This window comes from Poecilia reticulata, linkage group LG22, assembly GCF_000633615.1.
Source record: "Poecilia reticulata strain Guanapo linkage group LG22, Guppy_female_1.0+MT, whole genome shotgun sequence".
NCBI lineage: Eukaryota > Metazoa > Chordata > Actinopteri > Cyprinodontiformes > Poeciliidae > Poecilia > Poecilia reticulata.
Window position 1 is genome coordinate 5,259,157 of NC_024352.1, and position 21,706 is coordinate 5,280,862.

At 41.4% G+C, this 21,706-nt stretch overlaps 1 protein-coding gene across 10 annotated transcripts in view; it reads right to left on the minus strand.

Moving 5' to 3' along the window:
• Positions 1-1,019: 1,019 nt before the first annotated feature.
• dctn1b (dynactin 1b) overlaps positions 1,020-21,706 on the minus strand; it is a 38,464-nt gene continuing 17,777 nt past the window's right edge. For 5 of the 10 annotated variants that reach the window (XM_008398836.2, XM_008398837.2, XM_008398835.2 and 2 more), the window contains 26 exons: positions 20,364-20,381; positions 17,485-17,505; positions 15,789-15,965; positions 14,019-14,216; positions 12,736-12,940; positions 11,886-11,964; positions 11,612-11,771; positions 11,425-11,529; positions 10,495-10,686; positions 10,246-10,362; positions 10,009-10,161; positions 9,048-9,208; positions 8,707-8,875; positions 8,503-8,571; positions 8,126-8,338; positions 7,692-7,853; positions 6,413-6,544; positions 6,131-6,259; positions 5,545-5,687; positions 5,297-5,463; positions 5,099-5,110; positions 3,720-3,847; positions 3,453-3,636; positions 2,351-2,424; positions 2,169-2,258; positions 1,020-1,724 (listed from right to left, as the gene is read on the minus strand). In XM_008398836.2, coding sequence (XP_008397058.1) covers positions 1,587-1,724; positions 2,169-2,258; positions 2,351-2,424; positions 3,453-3,636; positions 3,720-3,847; positions 5,099-5,110; positions 5,297-5,463; positions 5,545-5,687; positions 6,131-6,259; positions 6,413-6,544; positions 7,692-7,853; positions 8,126-8,338; positions 8,503-8,571; positions 8,707-8,875; positions 9,048-9,208; positions 10,009-10,161; positions 10,246-10,362; positions 10,495-10,686; positions 11,425-11,529; positions 11,612-11,771; positions 11,886-11,964; positions 12,736-12,940; positions 14,019-14,216; positions 15,789-15,965; positions 17,485-17,505; positions 20,364-20,381 — 3,396 coding nt within the window. In that variant the 3' untranslated portion in view covers positions 1,020-1,586. The remainder of the gene's footprint in view (positions 1,725-2,168; positions 2,259-2,350; positions 2,425-3,452; positions 3,637-3,719; positions 3,848-5,098; positions 5,111-5,296; positions 5,464-5,544; positions 5,688-6,130; positions 6,260-6,412; positions 6,545-7,691; positions 7,854-8,125; positions 8,339-8,502; positions 8,572-8,706; positions 8,876-9,047; positions 9,209-10,008; positions 10,162-10,245; positions 10,363-10,494; positions 10,687-11,424; positions 11,530-11,611; positions 11,772-11,885; positions 11,965-12,735; positions 12,941-14,018; positions 14,217-15,788; positions 15,966-17,484; positions 17,506-20,363; positions 20,382-21,706) is intronic. The other 5 variants (XM_008398838.2, XM_017302482.1, XM_008398833.2 and 2 more) reach the window with 4 other exon arrangements.

The window sequence follows — 21,706 nt, forward strand, 5'->3', positions numbered from 1 at the left end:
TAATTTACCGAATGACGCTTTATGACAACAGTCATAAATATTCATGAAGACTTATTCATGTTCATGACAGGTCTTTTGTCATATTTATGACAGTGTCATGACAGTCTTATTCACCCCCCTTCAAATAAAGTGTTACCAAATCTTCCATCTGCTTGTAACTGAAACATGTGCAAGACTTTGTTCTGTTGTGCAAATTCTAATGTTCACACACACACACAAAATGACATTTACAACTCATAATTTCCCTTCTCATAGTCAAGCTAAGAACTGAGCACAATGCTTCCTAATATTCTGCACGGCTTTACTGGATTCACACAGGAGCGGAGAAGAGCTTGGTAAATACGGTGTTTGTGAGTCTGGGCTTCATGCATCAGATTACACATCAGGATGGAATCAACCCGAAATTTAATAGAGGCGCACCACTGAGCAAACGTGATGTCGTTGGCCATCAGGCTGAGGCCTATTTCTGATCTCTGGTAACACTACGACCCGACAACGAGAGAGAGCCTCTATGGTCAGATACATGCAGAAGAGAATTCTGACTTTAGTTTGAATTCAGAATTCAAAGGAAAAAAAAGTCAAAATCCCTTTTTTGTCCCTAGATGGTCCTAATCTCTGTCCGTAGATACAAAACAAGTATTTTTTTCTAGCTTTGTTGACGTGAGTGATCATTAATAATTTAGATTAAAAGCTGAACTGACGGCTGTCTGATCACAAAAGATTATAGTGATATTTCAAAATAAAGGCAAAATGATTAGCTTAGCCTGTCACAGCATCGTATGTTAGCTGTTAGCATGGGCTAGCATTACTAAAACACCAGTCTCTGTGTATGTGCCAATGAATGTAGATCCTGCTGAGATCCTGATATTTCCAAATGGCTCCCAACATTTCCAAATCCAGCATAACAGACGGGGTAAACTTGGCTCTGCTGAATATTTTGCCATCTTGCAGTTTGAATGAACATCAGACGTGTCACGGTGAACCAGTTTCCTTTTTAAATAACCTCTTACATGTCTGTGATTCAAATTAATTTTCACTCACCTTGTGCTAATACTGAAAAACACAAACTTTTAGTCTTCACTCAGGAGGGACCTCCACACTGGAGATTGTTGTCTGCAACATGATTTAGCGCTTAGAAATGGTGTGTTTACGGATCAGAAGAGAATGGGATTTTTCATTTTATGACCCGGAAGTCACTGAACAAGCTGATGATATCTCCAAAGAAAAAAAAAACATTAGATATATTGCTAATGGCCTGAAATTGTTCCAGTTGTCAAATTGTAAAAAAAAATTTCTGTCATCCTCATTTAAAACAGCCGACACCAAAACGGGGCGGCATCAGAAGCGAGCCTGGTGTTGCATAAATAAAATCCAAGTAAGCTGAGATAAAAAATGCCACTTGTAACAACAGAGCTGCTAACATCTCAAACATGAAGGTACCTCCCCGTTTTCAGCATTCAACCTTCCACTTAAGGCTGTAGATTCCTCTCGGTTTGGAGGTGGAGGGGGGAGCAGAAACTGATGGTGGCGTGTTTGTGGTGCCGCAGCAGGCGGAGGAGGGCAGGGTCACAGGGGTCAAGCAACATTTAGGTCTGCAGGAGACTGTGGACTCTCTGCAGCTGGGACTGGGACAGAACGAGGCGGTGGACCTGCTCCTGACCGCGGGGACACGGCACCAGGACTCGACCCACCAGCACCGTGTCGGAGTGCTTCTCTTCGGTCGCCTGGAAACGGAATAATACAGAGGTCAGGTCTGCAGGTTCTCTAGCTGCACTTCAGTTGATCTAAAAATCGCACAAATTCGAATTCCGAAAATAATTTTGCTCAGTAGAAACGCCATATTTATTTCAAAATACGGCTTATTTTATCACCACACTTTGAGTATTTTTCAACATAAAGTTGTGCTCCCTGGATGAGGTGGTTTTTCTGTTGCATCGAAATTTGTATATTTTGCAAAAAAGATTCTTACCAGCAAGTGGTAAGAGTGGTAAACTTTTAATCACTTAATGCATGAATAAACCTATCCACTTGTGATTTTAATTGTGTTTCTTATTTAATGGAAATGCCACGATTGCAAAATTGTGTTGTTTTTGTTTTTGTAACATTGGCAGAAGTTTTGCACACATTAGTAATGGAAACGGAAACAGTCTGATGTTTTTGTTGACTACCTTGACAAAGGAGGTTGAAGGGAACGTTGCAAAGTCTGACGAGACTCGAGCTCCAGGCTGCAGATTGACGACATGCTCTGCTACCTCACCCTGAGCAGAAGCAGAGAACAAGATTTGCTGGTTGAAACTACTGATGATTTTTTTCTTTTTAATCCTAAAAATATTTAGAGTGTTTTTTTTACCTTCAGTTTGTCCAGAGTCTCTCTCAGGGACTGAAGACGTGCCGTCTGTTCCAGCAGCTGAGCACTAGGTGTCACTGTAGGACAACACAACGTTAGCGACCTGTTCCTCTCCTTCCACACAAAGAACTGTGTACATCAGTCAGTTCAGTAGAGTCGATGATTTCAGGCGATAATGACACATGGATCTATTTAAAGTGACAGACTCTGACCAGAGGCGTATCGGTTGAAGGTGCAATAACTTAATAATTACATGGATTCATAATCAGGAGTTCCTGAAACACTTGAAAGCCGATTGGACATAATTGAACCCTGCACCAATCTGATGGTTGAATAACAGCATTAAAAGATTATAAACAACAAATACCTTTTATGAGCTCATGTGTCTATTCAAGAATGAGCGGCCTGTCACAAAACATCTCAATAAATGCACTGAAACTTAAAATTGGCGTGCATAGCCAAACATTTTACTCAAGTAAAAGTAGAACTGCTTCAAGATGTTTTATTCAAGTAAAAGTAAAAAGTATGGCGTAGTAAAATTATTATTCTTAAAAAATTTTTCAAAATGTACTCATAAATGCAGCTAGTCACTACCCACCACTGTAAACTTGTGATTGTTGCAACAATGTAGCTGCGTTTCCATTAAAAATGTACTCAAAACTTTGTCAATATTGCTGAAAAAACATAATTTTGCAATTGTGGTGTTTCTATTAAATAAGGAATGCAGCTAAATATCACACATAAATAAGTTTATTCAGGCAATAAGTTATTTTAAAAAATATGCTGCGCCATCATCCTCCTACCACTTCCTGCCGTCTTCTTCATCTTTTCCGCCAGTAGTAACATCTGTCTGTTGATCACGACTCGTGTTGCGAAGAAAGTGTTTCCATCGCAGTTTTGCTAAATATACGAATTTTGACAGAGCCGATAAACATCCTATTGCCACAACACGTTTTTCGAAATTAGCTAATTTATTTTTGTAATTCCAATTTGTACAATTTTAAGGTCAATGGAAACGCAGCTACTGAGTGAAAGAAAATATCAGTAGTATTGATGAGAGGAGAAGAAAACCAGTCATCTAACTTCCTCCACTCGCTCTACTGACCCGGGGATTTTCCAGTGATGTCCACCACCTTGACGTTGGCGCTCATCTGCAGCAAAGTCTCGAGGAGCTGGTCGGTTTTGCGGTAGAGGGCGCTGGAGAGCACTTCAGGTCGTCCCTCCTTGGAGGGAAGCTTGGTTATGTTGAGCGGCGGCAGAGAGGCGAGCTGGGTGCGCATCTTCTCCGCCTGCCGGGAGGAGGAGCGCACACACGAAGATTAAAGACGCCGCCGTGCGGATCGCTTTGGGCGGCTTAGAGTTCCGTCCTCACCTTCAGTCGGTTGTTCTCGTTCTTCAGGTGTTTGATGCAGAGCCGCTGGGCTTCGATCTGCTGACTCAGCAGGGGGGAGTCGATCACCTGGACGCCGGAGCCCGGGCCGACTCCGGCCATCATGTTGCCTGAGGAGGACAAAAGGAAGACTGGCTGTGACATGGAAGAAGGTATGGATGGTAGCTTCACTCTGCCTTTAGGATGCTTATTTTTACCTAATCGTTCAACCAAATCTCACAGTTTTAACATTGAATGCATGCTGGTTGTTGGTTCTTATGGGCCAATTAGGTAAAGCTGCTGTTCTAACATTGAATGTATGTAGGTCTTTGTGCCGATGTTTTATAGGATACTTCTGGATATAACATCCATCCAACACTAAACTGAAAGAGATACTTCATCATAATGCAAACACAGATCTTAATTTAGTTCCAAAAACTAAAGCTCAAACTTGGAAATAAAAACGACGACACACCTCCATGGTAACAACAATTTATCCTATCGATCTGATTGGATGAATACGATTTTGTGTACAGCTCAGTCGGGGTCGTAACATTTTTGTTAGAGGTTTCCACTGTATACTGAACCTCACAAACGTCTCAAAGGCTTCTAATCAAACACACTTTGAGCAAATGCAAAGCTTTAGTATTTACAGTATAGACTTCTCTATTCCAGTCTGTGTTTTACGTCAAATTACGAGTGAATCTCTTGGTTGGCCTCAGGATGGTGCACACCATTTTTCTCTGGACAGTCTTTCTTAAACATGTCCCAAACAGGCTAAAGACAGGACAAGCGGTCTACATTTAATACATCTATGATTTAGTTGCAGTCTTAGTGGACTCTTAACATGGTTTGGACTTCTGCGGAAAATCATGTTACTTTGCCTCTAACTAAGGTTGACATAATGAAAAACTAATTTCCAGCATCTCTACCTTTTAAACCAACCATTCAGTCCTTCTGATCCAGAGTGATATCTGCTGCCATGTCGTCATTAATGCTAACAGCAACATGCAAATGATGCTATCGGTCTGTTTTAAGACTAAAACACAGCAGACATGAGGTTTTTGTGATTACGTTAATCTGGATTAACTTTTGCTATATAAGCAATTTATTTACCAATGAAGAAGGTACATGTACAAAAAATTAGCGGTTTATGTCATCCAACTATAATAGCCAAGAGCAAATGGTAAAGCAAGAATAAAAAACGCTGAAATACACACAGTGTAGATATATAATCTTCATCTACTTTAACTTTAAATACTTTCAGCTCTTTAAAGCCCCAATGACATAAAACATGCATTTTACATTGATGAAACTCAGCCCTGTGACAACAACAAACTCTACATCATGCAGAATCACATCAGATGCAAGCAGACGGATACCTTTTAGTTCCTCTGAGGAATAAAGTACATCAATCAGAAGGTAAAAGAACAAGATCAGAAAGGAGAAACATGTTATTTCTTGCTTGTAATCAAAATACTTCACAGATTAACTGTGTTAGATTGTGACAGAGACGGCTGTTACAGTAATGAGGACAGATTTGGGGGTTTTTTTTGCAGTTTTTTTCTGATCTCACTCACCTCCAGCTATTCCTGAGACCATGGAAGCGATTCCTGACGGGCTGCTGCCTCTCAGTCCGTCCGCGGTCATCTTCGACTGGCTGTTGATTCGCTGCTTCAGCTCCGTTTTCTCAGACTCCAGCTGATCGATGTCCGCCTGCAGGGCGTCCATGGTCTCCTCAAACTCCCTGCAGAGGGGGACACGGTGGCAAAGCTGTAGACCTCTCTCTCGCTCTCGGGGTTTATCTCACTTGTGAAACCATAATTACTTCTCCTTCTTCTTCAGCAGGGTCTGGGCCTCGTCCAGCCGGGTCTGGATTTTCTCGACGCGCTCGTCGGCGTCTTTGGACGAGCTGTCCAGCTTCTTTTCCAGCAGACTGAGACGGATGTTCGCCTCACTCAGCTCTTCTCCCTGAAACGTCACACAGCGTCATGACGGTGCAGGTCTCTGCCTGGTGACTTACACGGTTTCAATGAAATTGGTGATTCATTGATGCCTTTGATGTCGTCTTTACCCCACAATTGAGTTAATATTTAAAACGTAACTTCAGTGAAAGTTTACAAACAAGAATTTAGTGCCTAAGTTTGATTTTGTCGGATTTTTTCTGAAGCACACAGAGTGAAAATTATACATACTAACTCAATATTATGCATCCTTTTTTTTGGAAGAAATTTTAATTGGTTTAAGTTCATGTTGGTTCATTTTTGAGCCACTATGAGAAAATGAAGCTAATTTTTCTTACATTTTAATCCAATGCAGTCATAAGTTGAACGATCTTCCCGAACAATAAACCATTTGTGCTCATGATAAATGTTTTCATTAGACGTTGAACACATTTAGCCACGTTTCTCCACCTTGATCTTTAGAGACTTCTTCAGCTCTTTGATGACCGTTTCTCTGTCCTCCAGCTTCAGGCCCAGACCTTCGGCGTCTGTGATTTCGGCTCGAAGAGCTCCAGCTCGCAGATCCACCGGTGGAGGGTTCTGTGGGATGACGGGCAGACAGAAATAAAACTAGTATTCCGCGTTCAGAAAACACGCACCGCATAAAAACCCTTCCAATCCGCTTTGAGGCGTTTTCACAACGGAGACACATCTGCACAATAGCTTCACACCAAGAAAATCCTTCACAGTTACCTTGCTTTGGGGCTTGTCTGAGTCATACTCCCCCTCCTGCATGGCAGTAGCCATTTTATTCATGGTTGCTATGACAATGCTACAGGACTGTCGCAGACACTCGTAGGGGTTGGCGCCCTGAGATCCATAGATCTGCAAAGATAAGGTTTAAACCCACCATCAGAATACAACTCCTTCCAACAAGTCGGCCATTAAACCCGGCGACATCTTGTATTTATACAGAGAACAACTAACCTTTATAAGAAATGAAGGCATGTAGGAACTTATAATAAAACCAGATTTGAAGAGTTTTACCAATAAGGGTCTTCTTGTTTTATGATAGTTCTGACATCTATAGATTCACAAACTCTTTATGTGCCATTTAAGCTCTGAGATGAATGGATGAATTTGGGATGCCTTTTGGATGAATCAATGAAAAACATAACCTGCCTTTCAAATAAGAAGTAAAATGAACCAAAATATCTGATACACTGTAGATGATAGACTTTCACTCAAGTTTTTCAGAAGTTCTGAATTTACGCTGAGATTTCGGATCTTTTTGGACTAATTGGACACAAATCCACATGTAAAGTTTGAATTAAATCACATTTTGACACATAGTTCAGGACAATCATTATGATTTTAGAATGAAATAAGTTCATAATTCTTTATAAAAGGCTTTACAAAGCAATGTGACGCCTCTAAGTTAAAACAACATTCTCAAGTACTTTCTTTTTATCTACCCTTATTGGTCTTGGGCATTTCCTAATAATTATGGTCAGGGTTTCCCCCAGTGTATTTTAAGCCTGGTGGGCCACCAGGCTTTATTTGTGCCCCACCAGGCTTAGCATTGCTATGTTTTTTTAGTCTGTTTTAAAATGTTTGCGTTTTTTAAGACTGTATAGTTATTGTTCAGATATTAATCTTCCAATCTTTCAATAACACATAATTATCAAGTGATATTTTCAAATTTCCTGTCAACTTTAAACATTTTTTAACTCAAAAACACTGCGGGACGCTGGATGACTGACCTGGCACTCAACCACTGGGTTTAGCAAGTTTTCTAGGGGAAACCCTGATGGAGTTGTGAGGCTAAAAATATTGCAGCACAATTATGTATGTGTCTTTCTCGCTCTGGGGGAGAGCCAGCATTTACTAGGATGGTGTGAAATTGGGTTGGACTTGCCAAAAAGGGCTTTGAGTCCTTTTGTAACAGCTTGCAGTTCAACTTCTAGTTATTTCCTTTGAGTGGGTTTGCTCAATTTGCTCCCAGAAAAAACAAGAGGAACTGGTGTGTCACCTGTTCTGCAGCCTTGAACGCCACATCCTCCAGTTTGACTGCCGCCAGCCCGTCCTGTTCGCCGAGAGGAGACATCATCTGAGCTCCAGCAGCAGCCACTTCCTGCAGCACCGCCACCACCCAGGTCAGGTGTTTTCTGCAGTCTGAGAGCGTGTCGGACACCTGCAGGGCAGAATCGGTCAAAAGAGAACAGCAATTTGAAAACCTCTGTATCTTATCCGATCTGCTTGCTTCTATCTAAATAGAGCCATGAGCCCCTGAAATCCTGGATTACAGCTGGGGGATGTTTATATTTTAGTGCCTTTTGATCATTCCTAACATGACTTCTCAATATCTCTGCACTATGGAAGAAGTTGATAAGTTAGGAGTTGATGTGCCCGACACGGTGACGGCGACCAGAGTAGCAGTTTAAAACTCGTGGTTCCCATGGTTACCTGTGGTCCGAAGTTAAGTGCGGCAGGGATGCCGGGTGCATCTGTTCCTGGCATTCTGCGGCGAATCTTCTTACAGAACTGCCTGATGTCGCTACAGGAAGTCTCCAAATCCTTCAGCAGCACAGCCAGGTCAGCCTTCTCCTGACCCGTGTGCAGGAACGCCCGCAGGCGGCCCACCTCCACTGCCATGCAGTCCAAGGCACTCTGGGTGAACTGCACATGAGAGCAAGCCATTGGATGAACATCCTAACCTAAACCTTAACAGACTTCTAGTGCTGTTCCAGGAAATAAAGGAAACGTGTAGCAATAATAAAACAGGGAGGGAGGGATGTGGTTTTAGTTGTTTCTGTTGACAGATTAGTCGTGTTTTTACTCACTCTGATGTGATCAGCCAGCTGCATAGTGCAGTCCTCACTTTGATCTGCCAGATGGATGCTGTACAAGTGCTAATGAATGAAAAATATTAAACAAATATTCCTGTCAACATAGTAATATTAAAAAAATGAGAAAAAGACGCATTGCAATGTCTTATTGGGTAAAGGAGACACTTTTTTAGCAATGTGGAACATAATGCTGCACACCTGATAGTATTTTATGGCCTTGGTGAGCGGCTCCACGTTGACCGTCTCGTCCAGCTGGTCTTTGTGCAGCAGGTCAATGAGGAAATCCAAAGAGCGCTCATGAACACTCATCTCTGGGTACAAAGAGCCCACCTTCTTGTAGATCTCTACGCTGCACTGAGACAAAGCTCTGGCAAACAGACCCAAGGAGAAGGTTGTTGCAGCAGATGTACAGTATTTCAAAGGGTTACGTAAAAAGCATAATGGGAACAAGAATGTAAAGGTGTTCACTGTGTTTGATGGAGGGACCGACTGTGAGCTCCATTTTAAACTCCTATCTGCGTCTCTGCAGTGAAACTTACTGCTCGTATTTGTGGAGAGTGGCTTGCAGCAGGCTGAGAGAGTAGACAAGACCGCCTGCGAAGCTCAGCTGCTCACCGACGCCGCCCTTCAGGCCGACTCGCTCCACACAGTTTTCATTCAGGTCAAACTTCTCCTGCGCTTGTTTGCTGATCAGCTCAGCCTGAAGATGGACAAACAGAGATGGTTTCAGCACACACACATATATGGTTCCTCCTTCCTACACACTGGATTCAGATTGACAGGCTTAGAGATCCCTCTCCTGGGTGTCCAAGACTTTGCTGGACAGTACTTGTTTCAATTCTCTTGAGACAGCGTGGCAAATATATTTTGCATTTGAGCTCCAGACTGACTAAGCAGCAACTTCCCTCAGCTTCCAGAATGCAAATGTTTATATGCAATTTGGAGTTGTGGGCACACTCTCCAGCTGGGAGCCCTGTTACCTGGCAAATTCAACACAGACCAATTTCTATGTCCAAGGAGTAAGAACATGGCGTTTGTCTCAGCTGCTGTGAGACATACTGGTTGCAGGCATATACTGTAGCTGCCATGGAGCCAAAAACATTGCAATGAGTTAGGCAACTTGCAGCAGTGAGACCATGATGTGGGAAAGATTAGGGTGTAGCTTTGGCAGGAAGCTTTGTCCCATTTTCTAAGGAAATCAGACTTTCCTCAGAGGGTCTCTAAAGACCCTTCTGAGGAAGGTGTAGCCTATACTCTCGTGTATAAGTGTAGCGTTGAATACATAATGGCCCCTACGGCGGCTCTCTATGCCATATGCTGAAAGCTCGTACTTTGTCACTCATGCAAAGAAACACCACAATCTCACAACAGACGTTTCATACACCTTTAAAACCATTGGAGATCTTTTGCACTCCAACATTTGTGATGAAGTCCCTACTGTGTTCTTGATGTGTCTCTACCTAAAGTGCCTCAGCTGCACTCTGACAATGAGCAGTCTACCTTGTGAATGAGTCTGGGGATGAGCAGCAGGACCAGGATGCAGTCATGGTCTCCCCCATGTCGAAGGAAGGATTCAGGCATAAAGGAGGTCAGCAGAGACACGTGTCTGTTGGCCTGAGCCACCTCCATCTTCCTCAGCTCCATCTCGATGGCCTGAAAGAACAACCACACTTTACGTGAACGGGTATGAAGTGGAGTCGCCGGTAGCCTCCTCTTGCTCGTACCAAATGAACTGACCTTGGCGTAAGCTTTTGTCTCCGCAAACTTAATCTTGAAGTCAAACATCTCTGCTGGCGGCTGCTGCTGCAGCTCCGCTGAGGCCTCCTGCTGGCTGGTCAGCTCTCTGTTCACCTCCTGCAACAAATCCCAGATACTCAGTGCATACAAGGCGTGTGACAAAAGAGTGAGCCGGATACACTTCAGAAAACACCAGGTGCTGATCGTGTATGTGCAGGTGCACATACACGATCAGATGTGTATGTGCACCTGCAGGTGAGCGGTCAGCTCTCGGTACTTCTTGATGGTCTGCTGGTAATCCGCCACGGTTTCCTGTGCCGCCTCGACTCGTTTCTCAGCCTCACGGACTCTGGCCGCTCCCAAGTCCAACATCTCCCTGAGCTCCAGCTCCGTTTCTCTGGCGTTCTCCTGCAGCTCATCGTTCATCTCATTTATAGCTTCCTGCGGCGCAAAGACAATTACCAAGATAGATAAGAAAAACGCTCTTGTTGTGGAAGTTGGTACGATAGAGAGGAGACTTAGCTAGCTATTTTCAAATATGAAATCTGAGGAAGCATAGAGATAAAATCAAAAGAATATTTGGCCACAAATTCTGATCGGTGCATTTCTACAAGAAAAAAATCTTGCTGTTTACACAGATGGGCATACTTGAATCTTAAGATTTGGATATTCATAAACTACAATGATTTTATTTATTTAACTTCAAACGTAAAAAAAAGAGGAAAACTTTATTGTGCGACTTACGAGCAACAATCCTTCTAAATATGAGAATATTTGGAAGGATGCTGCTTAACATCACGCATCATAAAGTTTTTCTCAACAGAAGATAAAAAATTTTTTTACACAAGACATCGTGATCAATAATAATAATAAAAAAACCCCGATGATCAGAGTTGTCAGGACCAGAGTGTTTCTTTCACTTCTCCACTGATTCTGACCGGGCGATAGCTGCTAGGACAACTGGAGTGCTACTTAAACTCTGTGGGACCCTTTCTGCATATTGATGAGTTTTTCTGCTGACTCATTTCATATTAAAGATTAAATACATCAGGAAACAGCAGCACTTTAATTTGCTTTGAACTCCGTGCCATAAATCTGACACGAAAGCCGGCGTGAACAGTACAGCGTTTGTTCCTGAAAGTGAGTGGGTCTTCCTCTGAGCTGCTGCTGTTTCCTCACCAGGTCTGTGACCGTCTCTCTCAGCTCCCGGACTTTCTCCTCTAGATCCAGGTTTCTCTCCGTCAGAGTCTCCACCATCTCCTCCGCCCCCAAAGCTGCATCCACCTGAAGGACAGCACGTATTTGCTCTCACTAACTGGACCAATCACACAGCGCCCACCTTCGGCACCTAATGAGTTTCTCGAACCTGTTCTTTCAGCTCGTCTATCGTCTTTTCCGCCGCCGTCATCTCCTCCTGCAGCTTTTCCTTCTGGCCTCTGTGAGAGTCGAGCTCCGTGTTTTTCTTCTCCATCTGCTTCTGCAGCTTCACATGTTCTTGCTTCTCCGACGCGGACAGGTCACGCATCCTGACGCAGAGCAGGAACACGGGAGGATTTTTGCAGAGTAAAATGGGAAGAATAAACTCTGTTTTTGTGAATAATTAAAACCCGGTTTTTGTTTTCCGGTGGAGAGACGCTCACCTGACCAGAGCTTCCTTTAACCTGCTGTTCTGTTCTTCCAGCTGCTTCACGTGATAACTGGAGGCGGCGCCGTCCGAACCTGAGGCAGACACCAAAACAAAGCTAGCAATGACTGTGACTATCTGGTGTCTTGAAACATTTTAAACATTCTGTCACATTAAACTACAAAGTTCAATGCGTTTGATTGGGCTTTTAAGTAATAAAAAAATAAAAAAACAAAAGTAGCACATTATTGAGAAGTGAAATGAAAAAGATTACAAGTAAAAATCTGGAAATTGTACTATGTATTTGTATTCAGCCACACTTTACTCCGTGACCCCTAAATAAAATCTAGTCTTACCAACAAAAGGTCAAGACTCTTAAGAATTTTTTAAGAGCAGCAAAGTAGAGAGACCTCCAGACGTTTCAAGCTGTTACTGCAGGTGGCACTGACTCAGGGGCACTGAATACAAATGCACACCACACTTTTCAGATTTTTACAAAAGATTTTAAAGATCAGGCATCATCTTTCTTTCACTGATTAACTATGAAGTAATTTAAGGTGGATTATCACACAAAATCTCATTAATAGTCACTAAAGTTTGTGCTGTTTAGCAGCATGTCTAATAAAGTTTGTTCTGCTTCGGACTGCTTTATAAATGTTCGGCAATTTTTCACTGTCCTTTCCTCACCACCTTTATTGGTTTAACTTTTATTTAATTTGCTTACAAAGACAGAAGAAAACAAGAAAAATAAATCCCAGTTCCTTTAAAGAAAAGTATGACTTCATGAATTTGGGCCACATGTCTGCGTTCAGCTTAAACACGACTTAAAGAAACGTATTGTGTCACTATGGCGACATGATCCGTACCTTTTTCCTCAATCTCGTGCTTCAGGATCTCCAGGTCCATGGTGAGCTCCTCCACTCTCTCCTTCAGGGAGTCGACCTCCAGCTGTAAGGACTCTGCTCGCTCCTCAGCCATCTCCTTGTCCAGAGTGGCCATCTCGATGGCATCAGCCGTGTCCGACATCTCCTCCATGTAGCGCTCCTTCGCCTCCATGGCTTCCTTAGCCTCCTACAAATGGAAATAATACAATATATACATAAATACATTGAACCGTGTATTTCAGTGGTGTCAAACTCATTTTTATTTTGGGCCGAATCAAAAATCTGAATGTCCTTAAAGGGCCGGTTGCACCAGAATCTATTGATAAAACCAATAAAACTGTTAAAATATCAATAAATAGCTCTTCCTCTGGGATTTGTGATTATTTTAGTGTTTATTTTTGCAATCAAAATGACAGATTGTGTGGTGAATATTAAGAAATATTTGTAATCATTATTTTTTTACAATATTTACGCTAATGTATGATGTCAAATGTGACTTTATCACTCGTTGTATTGGTTACGGATTCAACGTTTTTGACCAATTTTGCGAAAATTAGCAGTAAAATCAGGAAAAATTTGGAAATTTGTTGATTTTGTGTGATTTTTGCAGATTTGTGAAAAACTGGAAGGACTTATTGATGTAATTTGGAGTCCAGAGGGCCACATAAAAAGCTGCGGCGGGCCAGATTTGGCCCCCGGGCCTTGAGTTTGACACCTGTGGTGTATTTAGACCGTTTTATTGGCTTAGATATTCAGGCCTGGGTTTCCTCAAGAGGTGTTGATTTTCTTCTACAAAAAATTGCAAAAAATGACTCTGGTCAATATTTTAGGAAAGTGACTATACATCTCTGGAAAAAATTAAGAGATCACTTAAAATGATCCATTCTCTGATTTTACATTTTTATAGGTTTATGTTTGAGTAAAATGAACATTGTTATTTTATTCTATGAACTCCTGTCAACATGTCCGAAATGCCAAACAAACATTTTGTATTTAATTGCAGAAAATGAGAAATTGTCAAAATAATGAAAAGATGCAGTGCTTTCAGACCTCAAATAATGCGAAATGAGATTCTTCTAATCTATTAATTTAGTAACAATACTAAATGTTTTAGCTCAGSAAGAGTTCAGAAATCAATATTTGGTGGAACAACCTCTCTCTTAATTTCTTCCAGAGCTGTATTTCACCGTAGCATTGCATGTAGAGGGAACCATTCAGTCGGCCTGCAGCAGCAGCTGCCAGGCCCTCCATACGTGCCTCCTTACCCTTTTTGCCTCTTTGAGTTGTTTCTGCAGCTCCGCCTGCTGCTCCTGCATCTTGGTCTTCCACTCCTGCAGCTGCTCCAGCTGGATCTTGTGCTTCTCCAGCTCCTTCAGCTTGGCTTTGTCCTCCGTTCGTTTCATCTTCAGCGTCTCCAGCTTCTCGTCCAGGTCCTTCACCTGAGCGCGCAGGGCCTCCTCCTCCTGCAGCACGGACGCGGACGGATTAGAAACACTAGTCGCTTTTGTGATCTTTCTTTGATTGAGCCTCTGTTAGAAGCAAAAAAAATATCTCTGGAGACATGGTGCATGCACACATGCCTTATTAATCATTTAATGTGCGCTTGGAGGATACACAGGATGCAGAGACACACACCCCTGTGAAGGCCGCACACTCAATATGAAGCCATCACACCTTTGACAGCTTGTTAAAATGTTAGTGACAGAAAAACAACAGTTCAGTGTCAAGTGCAGAAACAACCCAGATATCTGCACCTCTGTTTCCATGACGACTTCCTCCTGAGGGGGTGAGACACAAATAACACAGGTTACCCCTCATGGTGGGGTTGTTTCATGATCTTAAAGGACATTTTTTTCTTAACTGTGCAGGAAATGAATTGTATGATTCAACTGTACCGTTAGAAGTTAATCAATGATTACTAAAATTATTAAACTACATTTATTTCAGATAAAAAAATTACAAAAAGTAGATTTCAATTGAAGATTTCATTTGCAAACAAAAAAAATGGCAGTAACAATTGTCATCAGTCATTTACGATAAATGCCAATGAGCCTCTTACAAACCAGTGGAGAATTTTTTTTGTCCACACTTATTATTTTGATCCTGCCAAAGTTGACAATGAATGTAGAAATTAATAAATAGTTAAATAGTTTGATAGAGAAAAAGGTGCCAAATATTGGATCAAAACAATTTCCAACTTATTTGATCACACAGTGTGACATAAATTAGTGTTTTTATTATTTTCAATTATTATTTAATTCTCCACATTATTTACAATCTTATTGTTTGACTAATTTTGGATTTTTCTCATTCTGTTTTTATTTAATGTTTTATGCTTTTGTCACATTTTATTTCATTTTGTCTATCTTTTTCTGTATTCATTTCATTATTTGTTTTTACTCTAACTTTTGTTTTTATCATAAAACCCTCCTGTTTTCTTTTTTGTGTGATTTTTTTTAACAGATGTTCTTTTTTTTCCCCCTTCCACTCTTTGGGAAGAGGTAAAGTGGAAAGTCATTTCTTGAAGTTGCATTGTGTATTTGCTCAAGCAACCTTTTTTTGTGATACTATTTAGTATAACGATATGAAACATTTAAGTGTGACACAAAATAGTTCTTATGAATATTCTTTATTTCCATTAAAAAAAACTGAACCGACACATTAATGTGCAATTAATTAAATTAAATCTTGTGTTTTTATGAAGAGAACAGGCCTCTCTACTTTTTCCACCTTTTCATTCCTTCATGCATGAATCCCTAAATCCCTTAATTTTGGTAGCATTAAGAATGTATTCCCAGAAACGAGAGTCTTCTAATCTAAGTAACTTCATCCTAAAGCGTTTCTGTAGGATTACAAACACAAACTGACAGTTGAGTTAAAAAACATGGAAGTTAAAGGGCCAAACGCAAGAAGATGTCACATGTGCTGGTCGTCATTTTTCCTCTCTCTCAGCACGGAAGCTTTTAACAATGACTTTTTAAATCTCTGCATGATTTGCTACTTTGTAAGCAACGTTTCAGGACGCTGATCCTGACCTTACTGGGCATGGGGGCCGGCGGGTTTCCAGGAGAGTGGAGGGTCGGGATGACCGGTGCAGCCAGAGGGGTCTGCGCCGGCGTGCTGGGCTCGCTGCTGCTCATCTCGCCGGCCGACGCTGACGCCGAGCCAGACGCGGCCCCCTTCCCTCCGCCGCCCGCAGGTCGGCTGGGTTGCTGGGGGAACAGAGGACGATACGTAAACAACACACATGAATAAATAAAACAGAGATGACTGAAAAAAACAAACATCAGTACATCTAGATGAACCTGCTACAAAGAATTCTAGTGTTGTAGGTCTCTGAAGGCTTGACTGCTTTTATCATCCTGGTTTTAATCATTTACGTTGGCATTAAGAGACCTGGTCAGTATTCATGTATTAATGCACAAAATATGATCAGAACCAGGAAATAACTGAAGCATAAACATATTACTGAACACTGATTCATCTTTATAAACAATTGTTAGCATCAACATGCTTATTAAACTAAAGATGCACCAAGTTTGTGATCGGAATCAGCCGATATGTTTTTAGCTTGACTGATCAGTGAATGCATGCTACACACACTCAGGTCGTGGTACCAACACTCTTTGGTGCGGATGTTGACTCGGTGTTAGTGAGGTGTTAAAAATAAAGTCAGAAGAAGCAGAGAAATGTAAGAAGCAAGAAACTGTACAATTGCTTCTTGTAATTGTAACAGAGCACGAGAAAAAAAGAGAGAGTGAGATTTTCACCAGATAACAGGAAGGCTGGAAGGTCCGCAGTAAAATTGCTCTGTTTTTTATTTCTGAGCTTTCAATCTTATAGTTTTATCCGGTGGAAACGATGGAAACCTCTTGGCTTTAGTAATGCTAACTGTGCTAACCATGCTAACTGCTAATAACGGTGATAATTTCAGTTTTATATGTGAACACTGTAATAATTTTGACTGTTTCGCAGCAACCACACTGATAATTCAAGACAAAAATGCTAGAAACAAATTTATTTACAAGTAACACAAACAGAAACTGCTGTTTTAGTAATGCTAACCATGCTAACTGCTAATAAATGACACTAACTCAGTTTAAAATGTAAGCGTTGTATTCATTTTGACTGTTTTACAGCGGCTAACCAAACAATTCAAGGCAAAAATGCGAAAAACAAATTTCTATATTTCCAGCGAACACATACAGAGACTACTGTTTTAGTAAAGCTATCTGTGCTAACCATGCTAACTGCTAATATACCATACTAATTTCTGTTTAAAATGTGAACGCTGTAATCATTTCAACTTTGTTTTGTGACAGTTGCCGTGATAATTCAAAAGAAAAACGCTAGAGACAATGTGTCTTGTTTTCTAGGGAACACGGATGGAGACTGCTTTCATAGCTATGCTAACTGTGCTAACCATAGAAACTGTTAAAGGCTGTTTCCAAAGAGGCCATATGTATACCTACTAAATTTAACACAAATCTAATGCCTTAAATGTAATTCTGCAACTGAAAACTAATTATGTTAAAATTTTAAATTGCGTTCTTTATGTTATTATTATGCAAAAATGTAAATAAACTACTTTTATTTGAATCTGTAAAATGGGTTAGAAATAATGTCCATAAAGTACACAGTGCTGCATGAAGTAAAACCAACAATCAGCCACATAAATAATGGCACCCGAGAGGATCTGGAGGCCTGACGGTGTTGAAGACTTGAGCTCACCTTGGGCCTTCTGGCCGTGGTCTGAGAAGCACAGGGAGGAGAAAGTAAAGGAAGCAGCGGAAGGTCAAACGGCAGGAGAAGGAGGGAAGGGAAGAAGGGAGGAAACAAACAGCCAGGGTTAGAGATTTAAGGCAAAATTCATTGTAATTGGGAAATCACAGAAAAAAAAGGAAAAAAGGGTGGATGATAGCGATATGACTGATCTGTAGAAGAATATTCTCTACTTCTCTGATAGTAAAATCTATTCCCATGCATCTTATTGACTATTTTTTTAATAACAGCTGTTAGCTGGTCTGTTGTACCTCATGTCTTCCACCCACATGACCAAAACCACGGGAACAACAACGCACTGTGACTGGTACAGCCACGTCGACATCAATGCTCACTTTGTGTCTCCATCCATCTCATCTGAGCCTGGATCTTTTGTGCTGCGTACACAATGCAGACGTGCTAAGATAATAGCTTGTTATCCCGATACATCACTTGTCGAGATTGAGACACCACACGAGACGGGCCGATGGGGAACGCAGAGAGATCTGAAGAATGCCCGCAGCAAACTTTTCAACCAAAAAAGCTTCCTGAAACACAGAACGTCCAGCAAACAATAGTGAATATTTTACCAGCAATGGGTCTTAAATCACTGCAGGGGAATTTCAGCCTGCTCTTCTCTGCTGAATTGCTGTGATATAGCCACTTTGGAGTATGTTTGATCCTAAGACGTTGAGCTGATGGATCAGGAATTCTGGTTCCATCAGTTACAGCAAGTTAGCAACCACTACGTCTACCGCCTGATCTAACAAAATGTTCACCTTTCAGAGATGTTTGCTGATCAGTCTAAAGAATCTTTTCCCAGAATTACAGTTCTTAAGTCTTGAAACGCTATCATATATGTTTGACCAGTTGATTTCTTACGGTGGATTCATGAGCGCTTTCTGACCTCCAGATGAGTCATTGATGTGTTTTTGGAGTAATTTGATAGGCCGGCATCTTTCTCTACTGTTTGTGGATAATGGCTATGGCTTGCTAGGTTCCCAAACCCATTACAAGGTCTTTTGTAATCTTACCAGACTAATAATAGGTGACAAAAGTCTGTTTTTCACCTGTTTTCAACTTATATCTAATATGTTGCTTCTTGAGATCTCTCAGCCTACTTCATGTTGTCAGACTGGTACTAAACTTTTTTTTCTTGATTTTGGAAAATCACTGTTAACTCATGATTTAACAACAGAAGAAAATATTTATTACATAGTGCATGGTTGATAGTAGGTCTGGACAATATGGCTGAAAAACTTTTTACGATCCAAGTGTTTCATATCAATAATTGTCGATATAAATAAGTATTGATTCGTTTTTTGTTTTAATACCTGAAATACTGCCAAACCGTTTTATCCAGTTTTCACTCCATGCCGTTGATTTTTTAATTTATTTTCAAGAAGTTATGAAGCACGTTGGCAAAACCTGAAACTGCTGCTGCGCAAGTTACTCAACAGGTTGTTGCTAGGTAACCAAAGAGTGAGTGAATAGCTGATGCCACCAACCTTGCTTAGCTAGCTGTGAGAGGTTGAGCAGCTAAAGCCTTTCCTCTGCCTACGTCTCCCAGAATGCTGTGCAGTTCTGGATCGGAGTTCAGGGAATATTCGGAATATTCTATCAGACGTATTATCTATTGATATTGATCATGATTCTTTTGCAATATACACACACATATATATATAAATATTGATTTATTTCCCAGTCCTATTACATATGTTGGTTTGTACAGAGTCTTTTCCTTCTAATATTAATAATACATGAAATTATCATTTAAAAACTGCCTCTTATATTTGCTCAAATTATCTGCCTAATGTGTTTCATGGTCTGAAACATTCAAATGCAACACAAGCAGAAAAATGGTTGCAAATACTTTTATGATACTGTAAGTCTAAAATTATTATTGCAATCTACATTTTTCTTACGTACACAGGGTTTTCCACAGAGTGCTTTATAAGCCTGGCGGGCCACCAGGCTTTACTTGTGCCCCCACTAGGCTAAGTATTAATTATTTATTTAAGTCTTTTTTAAAAAATGTTATGTTTTAAGGCTTTATAGTTGGTGTTCAGGTATTAGTCTTCCAATCTTTTAATACATTATTATCAAGTGATATTTTCAAATTTCCTGTCAACCTTAAACATTTTTTAACTCAAACACACAACGGGCCGCTGGATGAATGACCCTGGCATCTAACCACCGGGCTTAGCAAGTTTCCTGAGGGAAGCCTTGGTACATTTCTCCTCTTTTAATATAACAAAAGCACATGCACAGACATTATGAAGTTCCTCCGTTTTTATCTTCTACTTTTTACTTTCCATCTTTTTTTTTTCTTTTTTTTGCCTTCCACAAACCCACCCCCAACTCTGCTTATAGCTTTCGGCATCATTATCGCTTCGGCTCTTTATCGCTCCTTATTGGATTAGAGCGGGATCGTTCAGATGAACTGAGCCTGAGTAATGTAAACAGCTGCAGCCAATACCCAGTGAGAGCTACCAATCCAAAGCCACCACTACATTATCAGGACAAGCACAGAAATATGATTTAAAAACACGTCGTGTGCAAAGCGGAGCTGCTGAATAAGATGGAAAAAGAATAAAATAAAAAGTTTTCATTGCAGGCTAAATGTAACACAATAATTTTAAAGATGTAGACACATGCTTGAACACAAAAAAAACTCTGCCATGTACTACACAATAAGAACACAGCAGGAAGACTCTCCAATGTCACTGAAAAAAAGGGAAAAAACTTCAAAGCATGATCTTCATAAAATAATAGCATGACGGCAACAATGACAGCAACGGCGACATCTCTACAGAAAAAAAAAAAGAGGATTATAGGAAGTTCTGTACCTTCCGGGTTGCAGGAGTCTGTCTCATCATATTTGTAGGAGGAGAAAATGCACACACACACACAAGAGACAGTCACCAAGAATCACGCACAGAGGAAGGAGGTAAAACAGGTAAAGATCTACGGAGAAAAAGAGTTCAGGACAGACAGGCTGGAAGCCGAACAATCAGGACAGGCAGCGGCTCAGGCTGGGAAGCTGCAGTGGAGCAAACGGCCGTGACGATTTTATTCCCAGGCCCCCCCCCTCTCTCCCCGCCTTGGTCCGTCCCTTCCTCCCCGCTGTYGTCCTCCTTTATGTCCTCTTTCTCGGTTTCTCTCATAATCCGTTAGCCGGAGCCCTTGGTTGATGCCTCCTCCGTGCTCTCACCGCCGCTGTCGCCCCGGCTACACAAGAGATGCTTCTGCCTCCCTTAACCTGCCCCGTCTCCTCTCTCTCCCCCTTCCTCACCCCTCCCGGATTGTGATTTGTCAGCCCGGACCGATGCCGCGCGCCTGCATTACATCACTTTGTGCCCTCCCTGCCTCCTCGCTGCTCACCCACTCATCACCACCCCGACCAGAGACAGACAAGGAGGGAGGGAGGGATGGGTGAGGCAGCAACTGGGGACAGACAGAGGCTGAGAGACAGAGGAGGGCGGCGCCGTGAATGGAAGTGTGGAGGTGGGGGGGTAAGGGGTGGTAAAAATGAGCAGCAATGCTGATGCAAACCTCTCGTCTCCTAGCAACACTGGTAGGCCCTCCAATGGGATTATTAAAATAAGGTTCACAAAAACCACAGGGGATTGCTGGGGGGGTGGGGGGGGGTTACACCTGATGGGCTGCATGGAGTCACTCCTGATTATTATTCACAAGACATTTCTGAATCTTCCTTAGATGATATATTTGAACATCATATTTTTAAAAAGGCCAAAAAAGTCAACCTGTTGCTGGTAACAGAGTCTTGACAGGTGGTAAAATAAAAAAGGAAAAAAGGTCTATCCACCTAAAGGTGTTCACTTTCCGCACTAACTGGGTGTTGCAATGTGAAGCCTTGAATGTGAGCACCATCTTTTCACTTCTGTCTGCCTCTAAATCCAGACAGGACTTTTCTCTAACCTTTAAAAAAAAAAAAAAAACCTTCCTTACTTTTACCTTCAGACGGTTTGGTGGCATTTAGCTTGTTACAGGCAGTTAGGAGCCTGTTGGTTTCCACACAATGTCGTCATTGTTGATTTTTATAACTCATTTACCTAAAACATTACGAGCATTATTCTAATTGGAGTAATGGACAGGGTGGTGTGTAACTGTATTCAGGATCAGACTCAAGTCTGGACTTTCGGCCATTCCACCACATGAATATACTTTG